This window comes from Phoxinus phoxinus (genome assembly GCF_949152265.1).
Source record: "Phoxinus phoxinus genome assembly, chromosome: 23".
Lineage (NCBI taxonomy): Eukaryota > Metazoa > Chordata > Actinopteri > Cypriniformes > Leuciscidae > Phoxinus > Phoxinus phoxinus.
In genome coordinates this window covers 1249110-1270447 of record NC_136898.1, presented here as the reverse complement: position 1 = coordinate 1270447, position 21338 = coordinate 1249110, and the positions used below count along the sequence as shown (strand labels likewise).

Here is a 21338-nt window from a genome sequence, read left to right as displayed (position 1 = left end):
CTTATCCGGAATAACTCTTACTGGCCACAAACAGTGTTTATAACAGCAGTTCATTCTGCTCAGTGTGAACAAATACATGCGTTAGTCTGTGTGTGTGTGTGTGTGTGTGTGTTTGAGTGTGTGTATGTTTGAGTGTGAGTATGTCTGAGTGAGAGTATGTGTGTGAGAGAGAGTGTGTGTGTGTGAGTGTGCAAGTGTGTGTTTGAGTGCATGTATGTTTGAGTGTAAGTGTGCAAGTGTGTGTGTTTGAGTGTGTGTATGTTTGAGTGTGCAAGTGTGTGTTTGAGTGCATGTATGTTTGAGTGTGAGTGTGTCTGAGTGAGAGTATGTGTGTGAGAGAGAGTGTGTGTGTGAGTGTGCAAGTGTGTGTTTGAGTGCATGTATGTTTGAGTGTGAGTGTGTCTGAGTGAGAGTATGTGTGTGAGAGTGTGTGTGTGAGTGTGCAACTGTGTGTTTGAGTGCATGTATGTTTGAGTGTGAGTATGTCTGAGTGAGAGTATGTGTGTGAGAGAGAGTGTGTGTGTGAGTGTGCAAGTGTGTGTTTGAGTGCATGTATGTTTGAGTGTGAGTGTGTCTGAGTGAGAGTATGTGTGTGAGAGAGAGTGTGTGTGTGAGTGTGCAACTGTGTGTTTGAGTGCATGTATGTTTGAGTGTGAGTATGTCTGAGTGAGAGTATGTGTGTGAGAGAGAGTGTGTGTGTGAGTGTGCAAGTGTGTGTTTGAGTGCATGTATGTTTGAGTGTAAGTGTGCAAGTGTGTGTGTTTGAGTGCATGTATGTTTGAGTGTGAGTGTGTCTGAGTGTGCAAGTGTGTGTTTGAGTGCATGTATGTTTGAGTGTAAGTGTGCAAGTGTGTGTGTTTGAGTGTGTGTATGTTTGAGTGTGAGTGTGTCTGAGTGTGCAACTGTGTTTGAGTGCATGTATGTTTGAGTGTGAGTGTGTCTGAGTGTGCAACTGTGTGTTTGAGTGCATGTATGTTTGAGTGTAAGTGTGCAAGTGTGTGTGTTTGAGTGTGAGTGTGTCTGAGTGTGCAAGTGTGTGTTTGAGTGCATGTATGTTTGAGTGTCAGTGTGTCTGAGTGAGTGCGAGTATGTGTGTGATTGAATGTGTGTGTGTATGTGAGAGAGAGAGAGTGAGTTAGTGTGTGTGAGTGTGTGTGTGTGAGAGTGAGTTAGTGTGTGTGTGTGAGTTAGTGTGTGTGTGTTAACATTACGAGCTCAACACTGAGCATCTCTGTGACCTCTGACCTCACGCTCGTGCTGGTGTGTGTGTGTCTCTCATTACGCCGCTGGTTTTGCAGCTGGGAAGCGTCTCCATCTATTAGCTCTAATCCTGACGCTCACACTGTCATTAATTTCATCCCATTATGGACGAGAGAAAAGGAATTAAAATACTTTATAGTCGGCTTGGCCGTTAAACAGCAGTATTATGACTAGCCATTAGCCTCTTTAACGTATCCTGTGGGAGCGCGGGATTGGAGCGCGTTAGTGAGATAATTAGCAAACAGGATGGAAAACTGGGCTAATGCGTTCCAGAATGATTTATTTACTCAAGCTCTCAGTCCATTCATCAGAGCAACGAGCTCGTCTCTACGGCACACACTCATGGAGGTTTCTCCTCAGTATATTCAGAAACGACCGTCCACAAATGTTCTTGGAAAACAGACATGGGGAAAATGTTGCATTCCGAAGGAGAAAAGACAGAAATACACACACAAAAATGAAGAACATTATATGAACGGCTCTCAGCAAACACATCAAATCAAAAAGTCAGCATGATGCCAGTGAAAAATGATATTTACAGTGTGGAAGTGACAGGGATGGATATGTATTTTGACACGACCGGGAAAGCAATATTTCCTATCCGCGTGTGATCAACCACAGTCATCATCAGTGTGTGAAGGAAACCTCATCTCCACAAACACACGGATATTACGGCTGTCACGCGTCAGATGGAATCGATAGTTGCTTCTTTGTTTAAAGGTCCAGATGCACATGTGGCGTTATTGCCTGCGCCTCGAGGATCCATCACCGTCACATCTGTGCCATTACGGGATATTATTCACACGCCACATTCAACTCACTCTGGAGAACATGCGCTGCTCAAACAAGCGCAATAACACACACCTTCCTGGAAAAGTGCCGCCGTAAATGAAAATACTGTCGCGTTTATTTTCCATTCAGTGTTCGGCAGCCGTCAGGACTCAAAAACACCAGAAATGTGACATTAAGTCATATGGAAATCATAAAATAATATCATTTTAGACAACAAAAGAGTTGAACTTTTCTATTTAATATTTTTATTTTATTTTATATCAGCTTGATTTTACTTACTGAATTAAAAAAATAAAAAGAAAAGAAAAGAAAGATCTAATATATAATTAATAAGAGTGTCACGATTTTGATTTTAAATCTTTTCAGATTTTCGATTCGAAATCGACCGAAATTAAGTCAATCTCGAACTTCGAATTAAAAAATGTAATTGTCGATGCTGCCACGCCCCCATGTCACGTTCTGTCGGCTTGACAAGCGGTAAAAAACACGCGTGTTCACATGCTGCGAGTCGACCTCCTGTAGAGGGCAGTAGTGTGTTCCTGCAAACCGGAAGATAAGCGATGTACCGGAAGTACAACTCGAGGTATCGCACACCGGACGCACACTTTCTCAGTTTATGGCCTGCAATATTGTTGTTTAAGGACATTATGGAATTAAGATCATGTCTGTTCTATGTTATGATTGTACTGTACAATTAAATACGTTGCTTAGTCTGCAGTCTGAATTCACTTTATCTCACAGCGTCCGTTAAAGGATTAGTTCACTTTAAAAAAAACTTTTGCTGATAATTTACTCACCCCGATGTCATCCAAGATGTCCATGTCTTTCTTTCTTCAGTGGAAAAGAAATTAAGGTTTTTGATGAACACATTTCTCCATATAATGGACGTCAATGGGCCCCAAACGGGTCAAGGTCCAGATGACAGTGTCAGCGCCGCTTCAACGGGCTTTAAACGACACCAGACGATGAATACGGGTCTTATCTAGCGAAACCATCGTCATTTCAAACATAAATAAACAAGTTTAAGGTTTATAAGCACAAGCGCTCGCCTTGCTCTGTTCTGTGATGCGCGTGACGTCACGTAATACGCAGTTACGCTGTAAAGGTCACGCTTCTCGCTTCCGCGACCTTTTCAACGTAATTGCGTATTACGTGACGTCACGAACGTTTGAAGCGGCGCTGACACTGTCATCTGGACCTTGACCCGTTTGGGGCCCATTGACGTCCATTATATGGAGAAATGTGTTCATCAAAAACCTTCATTTCTTTTCCACTGAAGAAAGAAAGACACGGACATCTTGGATGACATCGGGGTGAGTAAATTATCAGCAAAAGTTTTTTTAAAAGTGAACTAATCCTTGAACTGAATGAATTGAGAATATCACCTGAAAATCCGATAACATCAGCAATTTTCATTCAACCAGCTGATTTCTGTAAATTAATGTAAAACTAAATGTATATTGCAGCACAGGGTGAAGTCATAACGACGATTTGAGAAAAATAAATGTATATTTAACATAAAACTATGTAAAGCGCTCTGTGGCGCGGCAGGATTTTGAACGCGGACAGACGGCGAATGGCGCCGGTATAGAGAATAATGCGTCCGAATTTTAAAGACGTGGCGCTGCACGACGCATACATTTATCTGTTAAACCAACAACTGTTTGTTTGTTTAGTCGTGAACTTGAATGTCATCTGCAGTTACAAAAGAGAAACTAGATGGCAGGTCATCTTTCTAAAGTTTCCAATTGACTGAAGATATAAGTTATTGTTACATTATGTTCTTAATAAATGTTTTAAATTTGACAATGTCGTGTGGTACATTGCAAACAAAGGTCAGATATCATATTGCATAAAAGCAGTGGCGGGCCGTGCATTTCACACCTAGGCCTTCAGTGATGTCCACCCTGAATTAATAACTTTTAATAGTGTAGCAGCGCACGCACATACTCTCTATAATTGTTGTGAAATTCCTGTTTTTATTTTGCACCGGCCGTTATAGGGTTAATGCGGTGAGTTCGCGAAAGGCCGGGTAGAGAGAAACGAGCGAGTGAGTTCGGCTTTTGTGCACAGTGGTTCTTGCGTTCCGATTATAAATTCAGAAACGGATCCACATCCCTGTCTTATCCTTCAATGGCTAAGTATTAATGTTTGAAAAAAAGAAGTTGTTTCAATCATAAATTTACAAAAAAAATTAGGAAGAAAATCATATTCAGCACGGACAAAAACGGGGGCAAAAAATGCATTATACTCTCCAAAACTGATTATTTTTTACACAAAATCCATCCTAAATTACTTGGTTGTACAGGTTGTCTGTGCTTTTCAGTCCCAACAACCTTTTCTATCGCCATCGAGGTTAATGTGCTGAAAGTCGAGTCTGTCCCGTCGTATTTCTGTCATAAGTTTTAATTCGCTTTAGTGCTGAGAGTGTCCGCTCGACAGAAGCAGACGTTAAACAGGGAAAACACCGCAAAACATGACGATGTGTAACGTTACAGCCGACACAAGCTCTCACACAGATTTTTTTAACAATATCATTGAGATCAGCGGGACTTTTGCCTTCAAAATCAGCCCTGGCATAACTTTACATTGCAGTCAGTTCTGTTTTTACCCGGACAGATCGATTGACTCTGCGTTCCGTGACTCTGCGTAAGCTGAATAAGGGATTTTTTCCGGTAGGTTTGAACCTGCTGGTGGTCGAGGAAGGAAATAAACATTAATTTGTGGGTTGAAAAACGATTAAATCTACAGGTATTTTACACAGTTCGCAACAGATGCGGTTAGCTAGCTCTCTGACTACCAGTAATAATAGTACACGCTGACGCTCTGACCATCCAATCAAAGGGCGTGGAAATGCCGACGTTATTGTATGCCTGCTAGATGGCCCCGGTGCAATCAACTCGATATCTGATTGGCTGATTAAATCTGACCGATTATCTGATTGGTTAAAGCAACAGTTTCATTGCCATTCATTTAATCTACAGGCGCCCGCACGATCGATTCTGAAGGCCTCGAAGCAGATATATTTGACCCTGGCAACACATGATGACTGAAATATGATTGGATAAAAGCACTAAAATAAATATACACTAATGGAAGCAGCGCAAACAAGAGAAAAGCTATGAAATTACGAGAACGGACTATTGGGAATAATTTAATACTCATTCATAAAAATAAAAAAAATATTAAAGTGCAAGTCAGTGATTCTCATAGTGTTTAGGCCAGCAGAGAAGGCCTTGCTGGCCCTGACGGCCCACCACTGCATAAAAGTCTAGTCTAAAAACGGCATAGCAACCTGTGCTTCAAAAAAAAAAAAAAAAAGTCAACCGAGAATCGAATCGAACCGTGACCTTAGAATCGAAAATGTAATCGAATCGAGGATTTGAATGACACCCCTAATAATTAAATGAGGATTTTATGAGAAACAAACTCAAATTTAAGTCATAATTCACTGAAATAATTTTGTTTTAAGTTAGTTGACAAAGCAACATTTGTAATTTTCATTTTAAGTTTGTAATCCAATATTTGTGTTTTATTTTATTTCAATTACCATAATTTGTTTTAACTAAATATAATATAATATATATTTAAATGAGGATTTTATGAGAGAAACAAACTAAAGTCAGTCATAATGCACTGAAATAATCTTGTTAAGTTAGTTGACAAAGCAACATTTCTCATTTTTATTGTAAGTTTTTAATTTTTATTGTAAGTTTTTAATCCAATGTTTGTTTTAGTTTTAGTTAACAATAAAAAATAAACATAATATAATATAAAATTATAGTGTATTGTTGTGTGACTCATGAATTTATGAGAAACAAACTGAAATCAAGTCATTATGCACTGAAATAATCTTGTTTTTCCCAGACAAAATTTATCATTTTAATTAAAGTTTTTTTTTAAGTTGAAGTTTTTCATCTAATATTTATATTTGATGTTATTTAATTTCAGCTTTATTTTAAATACCGTTTATTAACTGCTTTTGTTTTTGCCAACAACAACAAAAGTGAATATAATATAATAAATGCATCATAAAGTCATATAATTTAAGGTTTTACGAGAGAAGCAAACTGAAATTTAAGTCATTATGCATGAAAACGTATTTTATAAATGAATGCAGCACAGCAGATTTGAATATTCATGAGTCACATGGATTAACATTATGATACTTTTATGTATTTTCTGTCATTTTGACAGCATCCACCCACACACACTCTCTTATTTTGGGTCAACTGTTGCGTTCATCACTTCATCGCTGCTTTGACTGTCAGTGTGTGTGTGTGTCAGCTGACCAGGTCACAGCAGTGCCTTGACAGGAAGTTGAAAACAGGACTTTTCTTTTTAAATTGAATTTGCATTTAATTTCGAGCCAAATTGAAGACGCTTGGGAGGCAAACAAACATCTATTCTTTCTCTCGATCAGATTATGCATGCATGCAGGGAACAAGCTTTTGAATAATGAAACAGAAAGTGTTTGACGGACCGCGGCGTCTCTCGGCAACAGGAAGCGCTCGTTATTTCAGGCAAAAGAAAACGAGACATTGAGGGAAGAGCGCGGGATGAAATGCATTTTCTTTCCAGCACATTTGACAAGAGTTTATCTGATCTGAAGACAACAGGACGCTTCTTCTGGCCGGTTCTCTGTGTGAACGGCTGAAGGCGATCCAACGGCACTTTACGTTTGATAAGATGAGACAAGGTCACGCACTGTTGCTAAGCAGCTCGAGAGCGGCCAGTCTCTCGGGAGAACCATGAAGAGTCACACTGATGGAGGAGCAGAGCTTTGACAGATGCTTAAAGCCATCAGGAGGGAGAGAGAGAGAGAGAGAGAGGGAGAGTGTGTGTGTGTGTGTGTGTGAGTGAGTGAGAGAGAGAGATAGAGTGTGTGAGTGAGTGAGAGAGAGACAGAGAGAGAGATAGAGAGTGTGTGTGAGTGAGAGAGAGAGTGTGTGTGTGAGAGAGACAGAGATAGAGTGTGTGTGTGTGTGTGTGTGTGAGTGAGAGATAAAGTGTGTGTGTGTGAGTGAGAGAGAGATAGAGTGTGTGTGTGAGTGAGAGAGACAGAGAGAGAGTGTGTGTGTGTGAGTGAGAGAGACAGAGAGAAAGATAGAGTGTGTGTGAGAGAGAGAGAGAGAGAGAGAGAGAGATAGAGTGTGTGTGTGTGAGAGAGAGAGAGTGTGAGAGAGAGAGAGGGAGAGAGAGACTTTACACATTACAATAAGGTTCATAAGTTAACATTAGTTAGTGTATTAACTAACAATGAGAGAAACATTTGTTACTGTATTTATTAATCATTGTTAATGTTAGTTAATAAAAATACAGCTGTATAAGTGTAGTTCATTATCAGTTCATGCTAACTAATGTTAACTAATGAACCTTACTGTAAAGTGTTACCCATGATCTGGATTTTCTCAATGTCTGACTGTTTAGAAATATCATAAACTGTAGTGCTGCACAACGACACACTCTTGTTTTACATAATATTCATTAGAAGTGCATATTATGCATTATTTGTTGACACTGTAATGAGTAATGGGTAAATATCTGCCAAATGATGCCAATAATTGCAGTATTACTTGGACACTATTATAGTATTTATTCATATTTTAAATTAGCATTTATTTTTGTATTTTCACTTTTTAATTTTAGTTAAATTTTTAGTAATGTTTGTGCTTTTGTCATTTTTATTATTATTTTTTAATTTAGCTTTAATTTATTTTCATTTCAGTTTTAGCAACTTTAGTAATTCAACTTAAAAGTATGGCAACATTTCACAATTTTTTAAGTTTAAGTTTTTTATCTATTATTTGCATGTTATTTTATTTAGGCTTGATTTCAATTTAACAATAACAATTTATTTGTAGTTTTAGTTCACAATAACAAAACTGAATATAATATATAATAATATAATAGTTATATTTTATTATTACATTATATTATAAACAGTGTAAATTATACAATGATTCGTTTTAAAATAGTATTTCGTACTATTGTTTACAATTTCATACTACCGGTAGTTACTATTTTTTCAATAATATTTCAGTAACTGTCAATCATTGAAATTAGGGCTGCACGATATGAGGAAAAGCTGCGATGTGCGATAACATTGTTTAATATTGCGATGACGATATGACTTGCGATAAATGTGATTGTTAACTATACTGTTCCCATGTCTTAGTGCTTTAATAGGTTCTTTGCGTGATAGGTCAAAGGTTTATTACCTGCCTGGTTCAGAATAGGCTACACGATTTTGGCACGATCCGTTTGGCGTATGGGTGTCGTGGAGATTCGTAATAACGACAACGGGCGTCCGGACGCAAGATTCGATCGTTTCATCTCGTATAGTGTGTCATAGTGGGCGACAACCTACGTCGCGTCTGCGATGCTTCACGACAGAAAGACTAGCATGTTTAATTCTTTAACGGTCCTCCACGACGGGTTGAATATGTGAGCGAGGCGAGACGTGAGTGAGTGCAACAGTGAGTGTGTGTGTGCGCCAGTGAGCGTGTGTGTATGTGTGTGTGTGTGTGTGTGTGTGTGTGTGTGTGTGTGTGTGTGTGTGCGTGCGTGAGTGAGTGAGCGAGGGACAGTGAGTGTGTGTGTTTGTGTGTCTGTGCGTGCGAGTGAATGTTTGCGAGTGAATGTGTGTGTGTGACGGCACGCGATGACTGGTCGGAAAGCAACGTGTTGTCTGACATGTTTCTTGTCCACGATTTTAGGAGTCAAAAACGTGTAAGTTAGTGCTAATCTGAACCAGGCATTATTCATCGTGTCAGGCTGTCTGTTGCGATGTGTTCATCGCGGGAGTTCATATCGCGATGACGATGAAAATTCGATGTATCGTTCAGCCCTAATTGAAATATTCAAGTTTTCATTTTAATTTTAGTTTCAAGTTTAATACTTTATATACTTCATAATTTTATCATTATATATATATATGCACATTGATTTATTGATTTCAGTTAGCTGTCAAGACAACATTTATTTAAAGGCTAATATTATATTATATTTTATGTTAGCTTTATTTGATTTAACAAGAACATATGTTGTTTTCGTGTGTTACTTGCGAAGGTCATCATGACGGTACCGCTGTCTTCTCTGAATCCCCACAGTAGATGAAGGCGGTCCTCCTTCAGTTGTTCAGAACGTGAGTGTGAGAGTGTTTTGAGGGTGGTGTGAGTGTCTCGCAGCGCTTGCGTGGGCTAATTAACTCGCCACCATTGTGTTTGTGTGTGAACAATAAAGGCCCGCGAGGAGGAGTTCTGTTCAGTTCTGCTTCGGGTAAACAACTTCTCCTCGCCGCCGTGCTCATGACAAGGCCAGTGGGTGGGAACCTCGTCTCGTCTGACATCAGGCCGGCCTTCATCGCCATCTTCTAATTAACTCTGGGTTTGTGTTGAGCTGGACCCGCGCGCGTTGGTTCGCTGACAGTCGTCTCGTTTTTTGGCTACAGCGAGTGTCCGGGCCGCCTGATATCCAACGGGACACCGGCAGGGGGTCGCGCATGTAAACACACACACGCGCGCACACACACACACACACATACACACACACATACGCGATCGGCCGTCAACAGCTCAGATGCTTCAGATGAACACGTTTGACCTCTGGCTGCTTCGTTCCACGGATACAAGTGAAAAAAAGAGTGTTATTCATAGAAAAATGTCAAAGTTAACGTTTATTTCAAGTAACAAAAATGCCTTTTTTACGGTTTTATTTTTAATTAACGATAATAGAGTGTAACGGTCAGGTTCCAGAAGTAAAAACTAATTTTCTTCACAGGGAAATTTATTTTTAATGATTTTAATTCTAAAGCTATAAAGTCCTACTGTGAGCTACGAGGTTGTTCATTGATGGTGTTCGCTTCTGTTGAAGCCGTTGGCCTGCATTATTTCGGCTGAGTTTGAAAATAATCACGTTGTACAGAGGAATTCCTTGTGAAAAACTGCATTACCCATGATGCTGTGCAGAAAATTTCACCAATCAGAGCACAAAACATGCAAAAAGAGCTCTTTAGCTCCGCCCACTCCCATGAAGCACTGCGAATGACGTAATTGAGTCGATCTGTTTGAATATATACATGAATATTTTGCAATAAATGTAAAATATATTGTTTCTATAGATATAATCAACATTTTAAATGAGTAGTTTAATGTGATTATGCTGTTCGCTGTAATGCTCATGGGATTGTAGTTCTCTCCCTCACTGAAGCTGTTAAGTTCACAGTCTTGTATTTTTGTCTAATTGTCAAATACTTTTTTGCTTCAAATCAAAGTTTGTAATGTTGGGATTCACACTATAGGTTGGGTTCGTCTTTATGCGTATGAAATTCACCAAAACTCCAAAAAAAAGAAGTTTATAATACCATGTGTCAGATTTTGTGTTTTTACGGTTCTTTTTCAATTTCCATAATTTTTCCAGGACCTTTGCAGCCACTCAAGAGTAGTAGATTTTAGTCTTAAAGAAATTAAGGTTTTTGAGGAAAACATTCCAGGATTTTTCTACACAGAATGGACTTCAATGGCCACCATCTATCCCAATGTTCAACAGAAGGATCAGATGTCCGTCTCAATGCAGCTTCAAAGTCTCCACACGATCCCAGTCGAGAAATAAGAGTCTTATCCAGCCAAACCATCAGGCATTTTCTAATTTTTTAAAAAATGTATATACTTTTTAACCACAATTGTTCGTCTTGTACATCTCTGAGATGCGCCACGCATTACGTCATCACGCTGGAAAGGTCACGGTCACGTCATCTATCCAAGTTATTTGTCTGTGTACTCGGGTTCAAAAAAGTAGGGAAGGGCGAAAAACTCATTTTCTCCTCCAACTTTAAAATCGTCCGACATCTTTGTTTTACTTTTTTTTTTTCGTGACCTTTCCAACGTGATGACGTAATGCGTGGCGCGTCGCAGACCAGCACAAGACGAACAATTGTGGTTAAAAAGTATATACGATTTTTTTTTTTTTTTTTTTAGAAAATGGCCGCTGGTTTGTCTAGATAAGACTCTTATTCCTCGACTGGGATCGTGTCGAGACTTTAAAGCTGCATTGAGACGGACATTTGATCCTTCTTTTGAACATTAGGAGAGATGGTTGCCATTGAAGTCCATTCTGTGGAGAAAAATCATGGAATGCTTTCCTCAAAAACCTTAATTTCTTTTCGACTGAAGAAAGAAAGACATGAACATCTTGGATGACATCGGGGTGAGTAAATAATCAGCACTTTTTTTTTTGAAAGTGAACTAATCCTTTAAATAACACAGAGTCTGAAATTCGCATCCGACATTTTCGCACCTTAAAAAATAAAAACAACCTCACGTTCTGTCAATCACGTTTACACACTGCCTCAGAAACTTTCGCATCCGTAGCAAGCATTTTGAGAAGTGTTTTGACAGTTCAGAGCCACCGAATGACCAATACAAATTTCGGACTCAGTGTGCAAGGGCCTTTAGTCTTTCTAGATTTTTAGGCTGTTCTTTTAAACTCAATGGCCAACATCTGAACTTCCTTTCTAAACTGACATGTTTTCCGTGGCTCCTCCCACTCACCTCCCACTGGCCCTGCTGTGATTGGCTCTTCAGCTGAATGAGCCAATCCTCGCTGTCGGCCTCGACGCAGTGGTGCATGGTGATGATGACGGGCCGGGTCAGAAGAGCTCCAGGAGGACCACAGCTCACCACGGGACTCAGAACCGTCTCCTGCGTGTCGTCCACCGGCGGCCTGAAGAAAAAACACACAAAAACAAACATCAACAACAAACAGAATTGAGTCCCTTGCCACTGTCGCCTTTGGCTCGCTCAGATAGGCTTTAAAAGTCAATTAATATTCACTAATATTGATTTAACTGAACTTTTTGAGCCGAGTAATGACACTGAATAATAAAAGCTGCTTTGAATCAATCTGTATTGTAAGCCATAGAAATAGGCATAAGATTGTACATCTCTGTAATATATTGTATAATTAACAACTATATAAATAACAACTAAACAAAATAACATGTCATTTACTAGAGGTTCTGCTGTCTATTTAAAAAAAAATCTTTAATTAATTTGAATTATTATAATTTTCTTCATTTGAATGAATGATTCAATGACTCACACAAAGACTTCACTTGCTTCATTACTGGATGAATCAGTGCTTTTGAGCTAAACTCTTGATTCAATGACAAATACATGTTTTTAACAGTCCCTTGTCTCCACCTACTGGTGTAACGATGTAATTGAGACAATCGTTTTTTGAAGCATCAAGTTATATTCAAAAGGTGATTTGCTCTGATTCAGATTTATGAGAAATATACAAAAAGTATACCATAGACATCAGTGATTATATCCAAACCAAAAACTTTTATCCCATGATAATCTGAATTATGCAAGACAGAAATAATGATATATGTAGTTGAAAAACTTTAAATCCATACATGACAACGGCTCTCTCCGGATCTGAATGTTCGCTGTGATCGTACTGGTCAAAGGTTTAATAGACAGAGACGAATTGTCATTTAAGAATAAGATTGTGTCAATGTTTGAATTGAGATTGTGATCGGAGACAAAGTTGACACTCTAATAACGCATAACTGAGAAGTAATAAGTGAGCGATGAAAGAGGGACTAAGAACGCCACATGTAGTTGTGTGTGAGGTACAGATGGGTGTCTTCATGGGCGATAATCTCAGAATAAGGGCGTTTGTCACGATACCTCATGCTCTCCTTCCTGTGAACCGTCACGTACATCTCGTAGACTCGTCCCTGAGGGATGGCGCCCGCTGGCACCAACAAGCTCACTCCTGCAGAGAGACACACACAAACACACACACCATCAGTCTGCCAGCCTGTGACCTCTGCCACCCCGTGCCAAACGCCCTGTCAGTGTCAAGCTCACACACACACACACACACACACACACACAGTAATTCATAGGGATCTCGTCTTTAATAATGTTTTCTTAACGTTAGCACAGAAACATTATTTATACATCATTAATGGACAGGAACGGTTTAGTTGGATGTTTGTCAAACCTTTTTATGTTACTACTGATGGTTCAGAGAACATTCAAATGTAACATTTCTCCATTATAAAAATGATCAAATGGAACGTTTTAACATTTTTAAAACATTTAAAGTCCCCCTGTAGTCAATAATTTTATCGGTAACACTTTACAATAAGGTTCATTAGTTAACATTAGTTAACTACATTAGTTAACATTAACTAATAATGAACTGCACTTATACAGCATTTATTCATCTTTGTTAATGTTAATTTCGACATTTACTAATACTTTATTAAAATCTTGTTAACATGAGTTAATGCACTGTGAACTAACATGAACAAACAATGAACAGCTTTATTCATATTAACTAACATTAACAAAGATTCATAAATACTGTAACAAATGTATTGTTCATGTTAGTTAATACATTAAATAATGTTTAATAAATTAACCTTATTGTAAAGTGTTACCATTTTATCCCTTAAAACTCATCGTTGATCACCAAAATTACATATTTAATCGTTTTTACCTTGAAAAATATTCTTCATGTCTTAAAACATCTTGAATTGAATGTAACTCGACACACTCTTGCCTCATTTAGTATGCGCGGTTCTATGAATATGCAAATGAGCCCCGCCTCCACTCACTCACTCACTCTGAGATCCACTGGTGGACGATCACACGTTGATCTGATTGGTTACAAGGTAGTGTGTGACGTCAGAAACACCAGCGATTTCAAACCGTGTGTTTGAGACTGTCTTTGGTTCACTGCAGTTTTAAGCAGAAAATACTCAGCAATGCTGTCCACTTATGAACTTACACATGGTGTGTGTTAAAGCAGATTAAAAACACCACATACACACATAAACAACATTGAAAGCTGGATTTTCAACACAGGGGGACTTTAAAAAACTGAATGTTTTGAATGTTCAGAGAACATAACTGTTTTTGTTAGCTTGTGTGTTCGTATGCTCAGTGGAAATATCCCGACTGATGAACTGCTCCAGTCTCACAGACTCATTGATTTCTCATGTCCTTCATGTGAACTTCCCTTTGAGCAACTGTCACTCACAACAACACAGAGAAGAACTGCATCACCAGAGACCAGAGCGGCTCTCGAGAGCCGAAGGACAAACCTGAGGAAGACGGATTGAGCTGGAGGTCTGCTCACGTCAACATGAAATCAAAATCAACTCTATTTCATGAACTGAATTCACATTCCTGCTGTTATTGTGATCAATTAATCAGTGCACATAAGTTTTCGAGAAAAAAAAAATCTTTAAAATGAGTGATCAGGACAATAACAACGTGTCAGAAACAAACAGAACCAAGAAGAGAAAAATAAAATAATAAAATAAATTCCAGCAAACATAACTAATAAAATAATCAAAAGAAATGAAAAAAGAAATGTAGTAATATAACACACACACACACACACACACACACACACGTCTGGTTGATGGAAACAACACCTGACGGATAGAATCAAGCCCGACTCGTTTCTCCTGCTGGATGTCAGGTTCACTCAGAACTGTGTCACATTATGGACATAAAACATGCTGTGAATGACATTTCATGTTTTTAAAATGGTCTGTAAATGTATTTGCTGTTAAACAGAGAATGTTTTATTACAGTATTTTTTTATATATATTTATATTATGCATTATCTCAGGACAGTGCAATACTGCTATATGGAGTTAATCATCTTTATTGTGTGTGTATGTTTGTTGTAGGTTTATACTGTGCCTTCTCAAAGTCTATTTATTATGTGTAGTTTTGTAAGTTCTTCTTTTATGGTGACTATTAGCTTTGCTACAACAATTCCTATACGTGTACTAGCTGTACCGGTACAAACGGCAAACAAAACTTTAACTTGTTCAACTCACACGTTTAGTGTTCATGTTTTTGCATTATTTCCGTAATTATTAATTCTTATATATGGTATGGACATGTTTTTTAGGTATCCACTTGTAGTAGATTATAATTAATTAACATGTACATTGTGTTATTTATGTAAATGTATGATGATTTTATGTATATTGTTTACGTGGACTCATTTATTGCCTCTTGGGGACAGAAAAAGTGTTTTGAAATTGCTTTTTTTTATTTTTTTTATTTTTTTGATATTGCAACACTGTCCGGATTCATCAATTGGAATGAATTGAGTCAGATTGAAACAAGTTGTGCATGTAATCGTAGCCTCTGTAAACTCATGCGCTACTGTCACACCGGTTCTGTTATGAGTGAGTGAGTCGAGGATGAGCGTCAGGAGTGAGAATGATCACCCTCTCCGTGTCCTAAACCCTTGATATCTCACCGGACACCGTAAAGCACTTTGAACAGTAATTTATGACGCAGTGCTGTTCTCACGGGAGCTGTAAAACTCACAGGACCACGAGGAGCGTTCAGACACACACTACTGACTCTAAAGCTGAGTGGATGTTGCCATCATTCACATTCACACACACACCTCACTGACATCAGGAGCCGGCACTGGGACTTTGGGGGATATGTGTGAGATCATAAAATCATTTAACGGCTCAATATCAAAGTATTGTGACAATATGAATGTCATTTTTCTTAAAAGGCTCCTGAGGTGTTTTGAAACGAGAGGTTGATGTTTGTCCTCTCCTGTCCATCAGAACAGTGCAAAATATATAGAAATGAACATGGTTGTAAAATCACAAACATGAGCTCATTAACATATGACCATCACCACATTTACATTTAATATTTTTTATAATATTGCATATTAAATGTTTAGTATATTTAGAACAATAAGGTTTCATTAGTTAATAAACGCACAGTACATCACAGTATTTATTAATCTTTGTAAAAGTTAGTTAATATACAAAGGTACAAATGTTTAAAATACAAATATATATTGTAAAAATAATGTTTTTTACTAATGGATCAGTATATGTTAACATAACTAAGATTAAGAATTTTTTTAGAAATATTATTCATTGTTAGGTAAATAACTAATGTTAACAAATTTAACCTTATTGTCGCCTCTAGAAACTTAAATAAATATATAATGTATACTTTGCATTACAGTAACGAGAAGCTATGATTAAAGGGATACTTCAGGATTTAGCAGTAAGCTTTATATCAGTAGAAAACCTGCAGTATTTTCGAATGACTGTGCTTCCCTCCCTCATGTCCCCCTGAGACGAGACATTTATGTGTTTTTTGTCTGTAAAAAATCCTCAATGACACAAAATCATAATTTGTCAAAATGTCCGGGATTCGGCTTTTGCTTTCTGCGGTCGCCATTCATTGTTTACTCGCACACCTTTTGTTTCAATCTAACTGAACTCATCCCGATCGGTGAATCTGACTGTAGTGTTTACATGAACGCTAAACAAGTGATCGGTTGATGTGCGTTTTAACATTGCTAAGAAGATCCCCGCTCCTCCGTGAGAGACACGAGACCGGTGCGTCTCACAGGCGCCGCTCATCAGTAATACCGCCACCGGCCTCGTGCCGTTCTCCCGCGGCCGTCAGTCTCGTCCCGCTCGCCGCAGTGAACATGAGGAACGGCGACTGTAGAGCGCCAAAGCCGAATCCCGGACATTTTGGGCCAATCCCGGGCAGACTCGTCACGGAGACTCACTAGTAGCCTAGCCTTGTTGTGTAACTGCGCTCTTACCGGTAGGCGTGGTTTGGGCGTGGCCTCGTAGGGCAGCGAAGCAAGTGCATTCTGGGAGTTGTTGTCTTTCATCCACATGAGCCAAAAATACATTTTCTGGCTTTTCTCAGTCTAGAAGGCTTCTACTACATAAATGACCCATTTTAAATACACATTCATCTTTCCAGAGGTGAAGTATCCCTTTAATTGTCATGAAAAATCTAAAAACTAGATTAATTTGAAGCAAAATATACTTTCTTTCTTCTGACAGTGGAGTTAAACATGAGCCGGACTCGTTCTTGACAGGTTTGTGAGATCCGCTGACAAACGGTTGGAGGACGAGGAGATTGATGATCGTTTCAGACGGACTATATTTTGATGAAATACTGAAGACAAACATTTCCTTTTCTCAGTGATATATGTTGTCTGATAGATCGATCACAGTAAGATCAGGAATGTTGCCTCTGGGTTTGTTCACTGTGCCGTGGTTTGGCTTCTCTACTCGAGCGTCCTGTAATGTGTGTTTATGGGTCAGGCTGTGATTCTCTCTCCAACACACACACACACACACACACACACACACACACACACACACACACACACACACACACACACACACACACACACACACACACACACACACACACACACACACGTTTCTTATTAAACCCAGAAGCTTCACTCAGAGCCTGGCATGAGAAAACTCGATTAACACTGAGACACATGTGCCGAGCGCACGATGGCTTCAAGATGTGGGGACACATAAAAATAATAATAAACAAGGCTTAAACCTCCATTTTGTAACAGACACGAGTGTTTATTTGAGCACTTCCGTCAGAGAAACACTACAGCCTGTAAAACATTGACATAAATAAGTTATAAACAAATATTTGTTTTATATTTCCAGACAGATGCGTCATATAGCATGTGGGACTCAGTGGGACACGAGCGGGACAGAGACACTCATTCGTCTTTTCTAATATCTTCATGTTTTCTCCTGATGGTCACTTGTTGTAAAAGGTCTGAAGAGTGAATTTTATCTTCGCAGTGTCAGGACATTTAGGCGATGTTTGATTTTGTGCTGCCAGAAAAAGCCAAACTAAAACCCTAAGCGTGTGTGAAATGTGCTATACAATTAAACGTGACGTGCCTTACCGTAATAACAAGCACAAACTGTGTTGAATAAAATGTTATGTGCGAGCAAAAAGGTAAGGTATTACATTGCATGTTAATATAACCTGTTTGCAATGGTGCGCCCGAAGACCCAGTCAGTGACATCACGATATGCAAATTTGTTTGAATTCATACCCATGTAATCACCATGACCAAAATTGACCAATTTTTTTATTTATTTTTTACATTGAATCTTAAAATAAAAAAATTTGACCGACCTTTTTTTTTTTTTTTGCTGTTACTGCAAACCAAAATATTTTTAAGGATGGCCTCATTAGTAGAGTTAAAAGTTGTAAAAATGCACCAAATTTAACAAAATTAGAATTTATAAATATCAAACGGTATTCTCGGTATCGCAAAATCCATATCATGGCACAACATAATACCGGTTGTCACGTTCATACCGGTATAGCGCCCACCCCTAGTATCAGGCCTATCATATTCACATTTTTACCATTACACCACCGCCGGAGCTGCTCGATGCGGCTGTCAAGTGTACCGGCAAAGCCCTTGTGTGTGTGTGTGTGTGTGGTGCCGGACAGAAAGCTGCACTGACCTGAGTTGGGCACGATCAGATGCCCTCCGAGAGCGTTGAAGGAGCCGAATGCGGTGCAGGACGGGTCCCAGGAGCGCACGAGTGTGTGTGTGCGCCGGCTCATGGTGTCGGCCTCCGTCAGCGCGTGCGGGAGCTTGGGAGAGAGTGTGGACGAGATGTCGGACAGGTCCTCCTGCGGCGTCACCAGACCGGACGAGTTGTACACCTTGATCTTCAGGTTGGGCAGCGGGTCCAGGAGAGGCGAGTTGGTCATGGGGATTTTGTCGGCCACGTCGTGGAGCGCGTAAACCGGTCCTCGGTACAGGGCCGCCGCTGACGTCAGGTCAGGAGGAGCCGCTAGCAGATCAGCTACACACACACAAATCAAATACAGAACTAGTTATAATATACGTACAATATTTCATATTTAAAATGCCTAATTAAATAAATGAAAATCTGATTCAATTACATTAAGAACATTTGGGAAATTAAATAAATATATGATTGTTAAATATAATAATAAATATTTTATTAGAATATATATATATAATGGTTAGTTCCAATCTTGACTCTGATTCACGATAAAACACGGCTATGACCGCGTCACCCAACGGTTCACTACACAACACCCCAAGCAACCGCTCTTAGCAATGTAACTCATGTTTGTTCTCATTGATATTGTTCATTTAAGCTTAACGTATAGACCAGCCCAGTCTATATAACGTTACAGTCTATAGATGCGCCAGCCCAGAGAAACGAAGATTTTTAAACGAGCCGTTCATTCATAAATAGGTAGCACTACACAAGATCGCTGTGAAAATACAGACCGGAAGACAAAAGACAACGAAAATCTTCCCGGTCGACTGACATTTGTCAAGACATCTGCTTTAAACATTACAATCCTCATGATAACTTTCGTTAACTCTACATTAAGTAAATTCTCTTCAAAAGCTAATTACTCCTTGGCAGTTGATGATATAGAGATATAAAGAGCGACCGCAAAACCGGAAGTTCAAAGACAATTACGTTACTCTAAAGATGGCGGCGCGCTTGTTTCTCTGGCGCATAAGCCCCGTTCACACCGCCAGCGATTTTGTCGCTGTGTGTCGCTAGTCTCTGTACTGTGAAGTCGCTTGTGGGCGTTGGTAGTGCTGTCGCTCTAATGTTATTGGTTGACTGGACGTCTGGCCATATCTATACTAAATACCATCACAAGTGATAACTAACTTTATATTATTTTAATTTGACTAGAAATTATAGGCTCTAAAGAAACAGTGTTCTGTAGGGAGAGTGTTTTTATATTCCCATAGCAGTGTTCAGTGGATTAAATCATTTACTAGATTAACGATCGATCAAGCAACAAATTAAACTCACTCATACGGTCATAAATGATTAAAACGTCATTCGTATTTGACAAATAATACAGTTTCTTGTCTCTATAGTCAACACAATGCAGGGGGAACTGCAAAGGGAACTGCAGCAGTGCTAAACTTGCATCAAAAACGTACAACACTCGAACTATAAATGAATTAAACTCACTGAGACTGTTGACAGTTTCTTTTCCATGCATCATTTTTATTATATCCATGAATGTGGTTACAGTCAAATCATATAAAACAGTGAAATCGCCCTCGAACTCTGTCTCGCCTGCACTCGAGACGGTGACGTAACGTGAGCTCCACTGAAAGTCTTCTTTCCTATTGGTTGTCGCTCGCGAAAATCGCTTCTCATTTGCATAAAGTTGAAATTTCTGAACTTTTGTCGCTTGTCTCCTGTCGCTTGACACGCCCACATTCTGTCGCCAACGGTCACTGTCGCTCGTGTCGCCGGAAGTCGCCAGCGCTCCATTGAAATCAATGGGATCTTGTCGCTTTGTCGCTGCGTGTCGCTGGCGGTGTGAATAGTTATCCAATATTTATTTAATATTCAAGAGCCTCATCTGAAAAGTGTCCTGCGTTTGTGTGAGAGATCGAGTAAGCGAGTGTAACTGCACTTACAATATATGTAGCATTTCCCTTCAGGTCAGTCCTATATTCATAATCAGTTTGAATGTCCGCTGCCATATCTTGTCCTTATAATTAAGGGGTTTCCCGTGCCTATAGTCATCTGTCAGCTGCGTCTTCCTTCTCCGTGATCACAAGTTTGAGTCCTTTCAATATAAAAGTCTTCTCTACTGACTGACTCGCTCATAAACACAGTCTTTGCCGCCATCTATTGGCGAAATAATGTGTGTAACTTCTGTTGCTGTTTACGGTCAGGGACTATTTTTTCCAGCGGAAGGAAGAATTTTAGTGATTTTACTTCATGAAAGTTGCATAGATACATATTTTTCTTGTGTGGTACCCGTTTTATAAAAGCAATAAGGTACTCGAGGCTAGTGCTGTATGGATCAAAAAAGTTCATCAAAGTTGTCTGAATAAGCGGATATATATATCATTTAATAAAACAAAAAAAAATGTTAATCAGAATAAAGCTGAAATAAAAACAATATGAAATCAGTTGAAGTTAAGATGTAAAATAAGCAGTAAAATTACTGAATGGAAATAAATAAAAACTGAACTAAAACTGAAATGAAAATAAATTAAATCTAATATATATTAATATATAAAAAAGAATAACGACAAAAGCACATTACATTAGTACAATTAAAAATAAAATATTGCTGATTTGATGCTCAAGAAACATTTCTGATTATTTCATATTTTGTGGGAATCAGTGACACATTGTATTTTCAGGATTCTTTGATGAATAGAAAGTTCAAAAGAACAGCGTTTATTTGAAATATAATATTTTACTGTCACTTTTGACCAATTTAATCTGTCCATGCTGAATAAAGGAATAATTTTTTTTTTCAAAACTGATCTTACTGGCCCCAAACTTGTGAACTAAAGTGTATAAATATAAAAACTAATAAAAGGTACTTCAACATATTAATAAAAAGTATAGTAGTATTAAATTA

The 21338-nt window shown here is 38.7% G+C and overlaps 1 protein-coding gene across 1 annotated transcript in view; it reads right to left on the bottom strand.

Moving 5' to 3' along the window:
- The window catches only part of unc5cb (unc-5 netrin receptor Cb), a 185171-nt gene that overhangs the window by 13380 nt on the left and 150453 nt on the right, over positions 1-21338 (bottom strand). Inside the window, exons 10-12 of the mRNA XM_079600070.1 lie at positions 18401-18748; positions 12750-12837; positions 11604-11775 (exon numbers count right to left, since the gene is read on the bottom strand). Coding sequence (XP_079456196.1) covers positions 11604-11775; positions 12750-12837; positions 18401-18748 — 608 coding nt within the window. The remainder of the gene's footprint in view (positions 1-11603; positions 11776-12749; positions 12838-18400; positions 18749-21338) is intronic.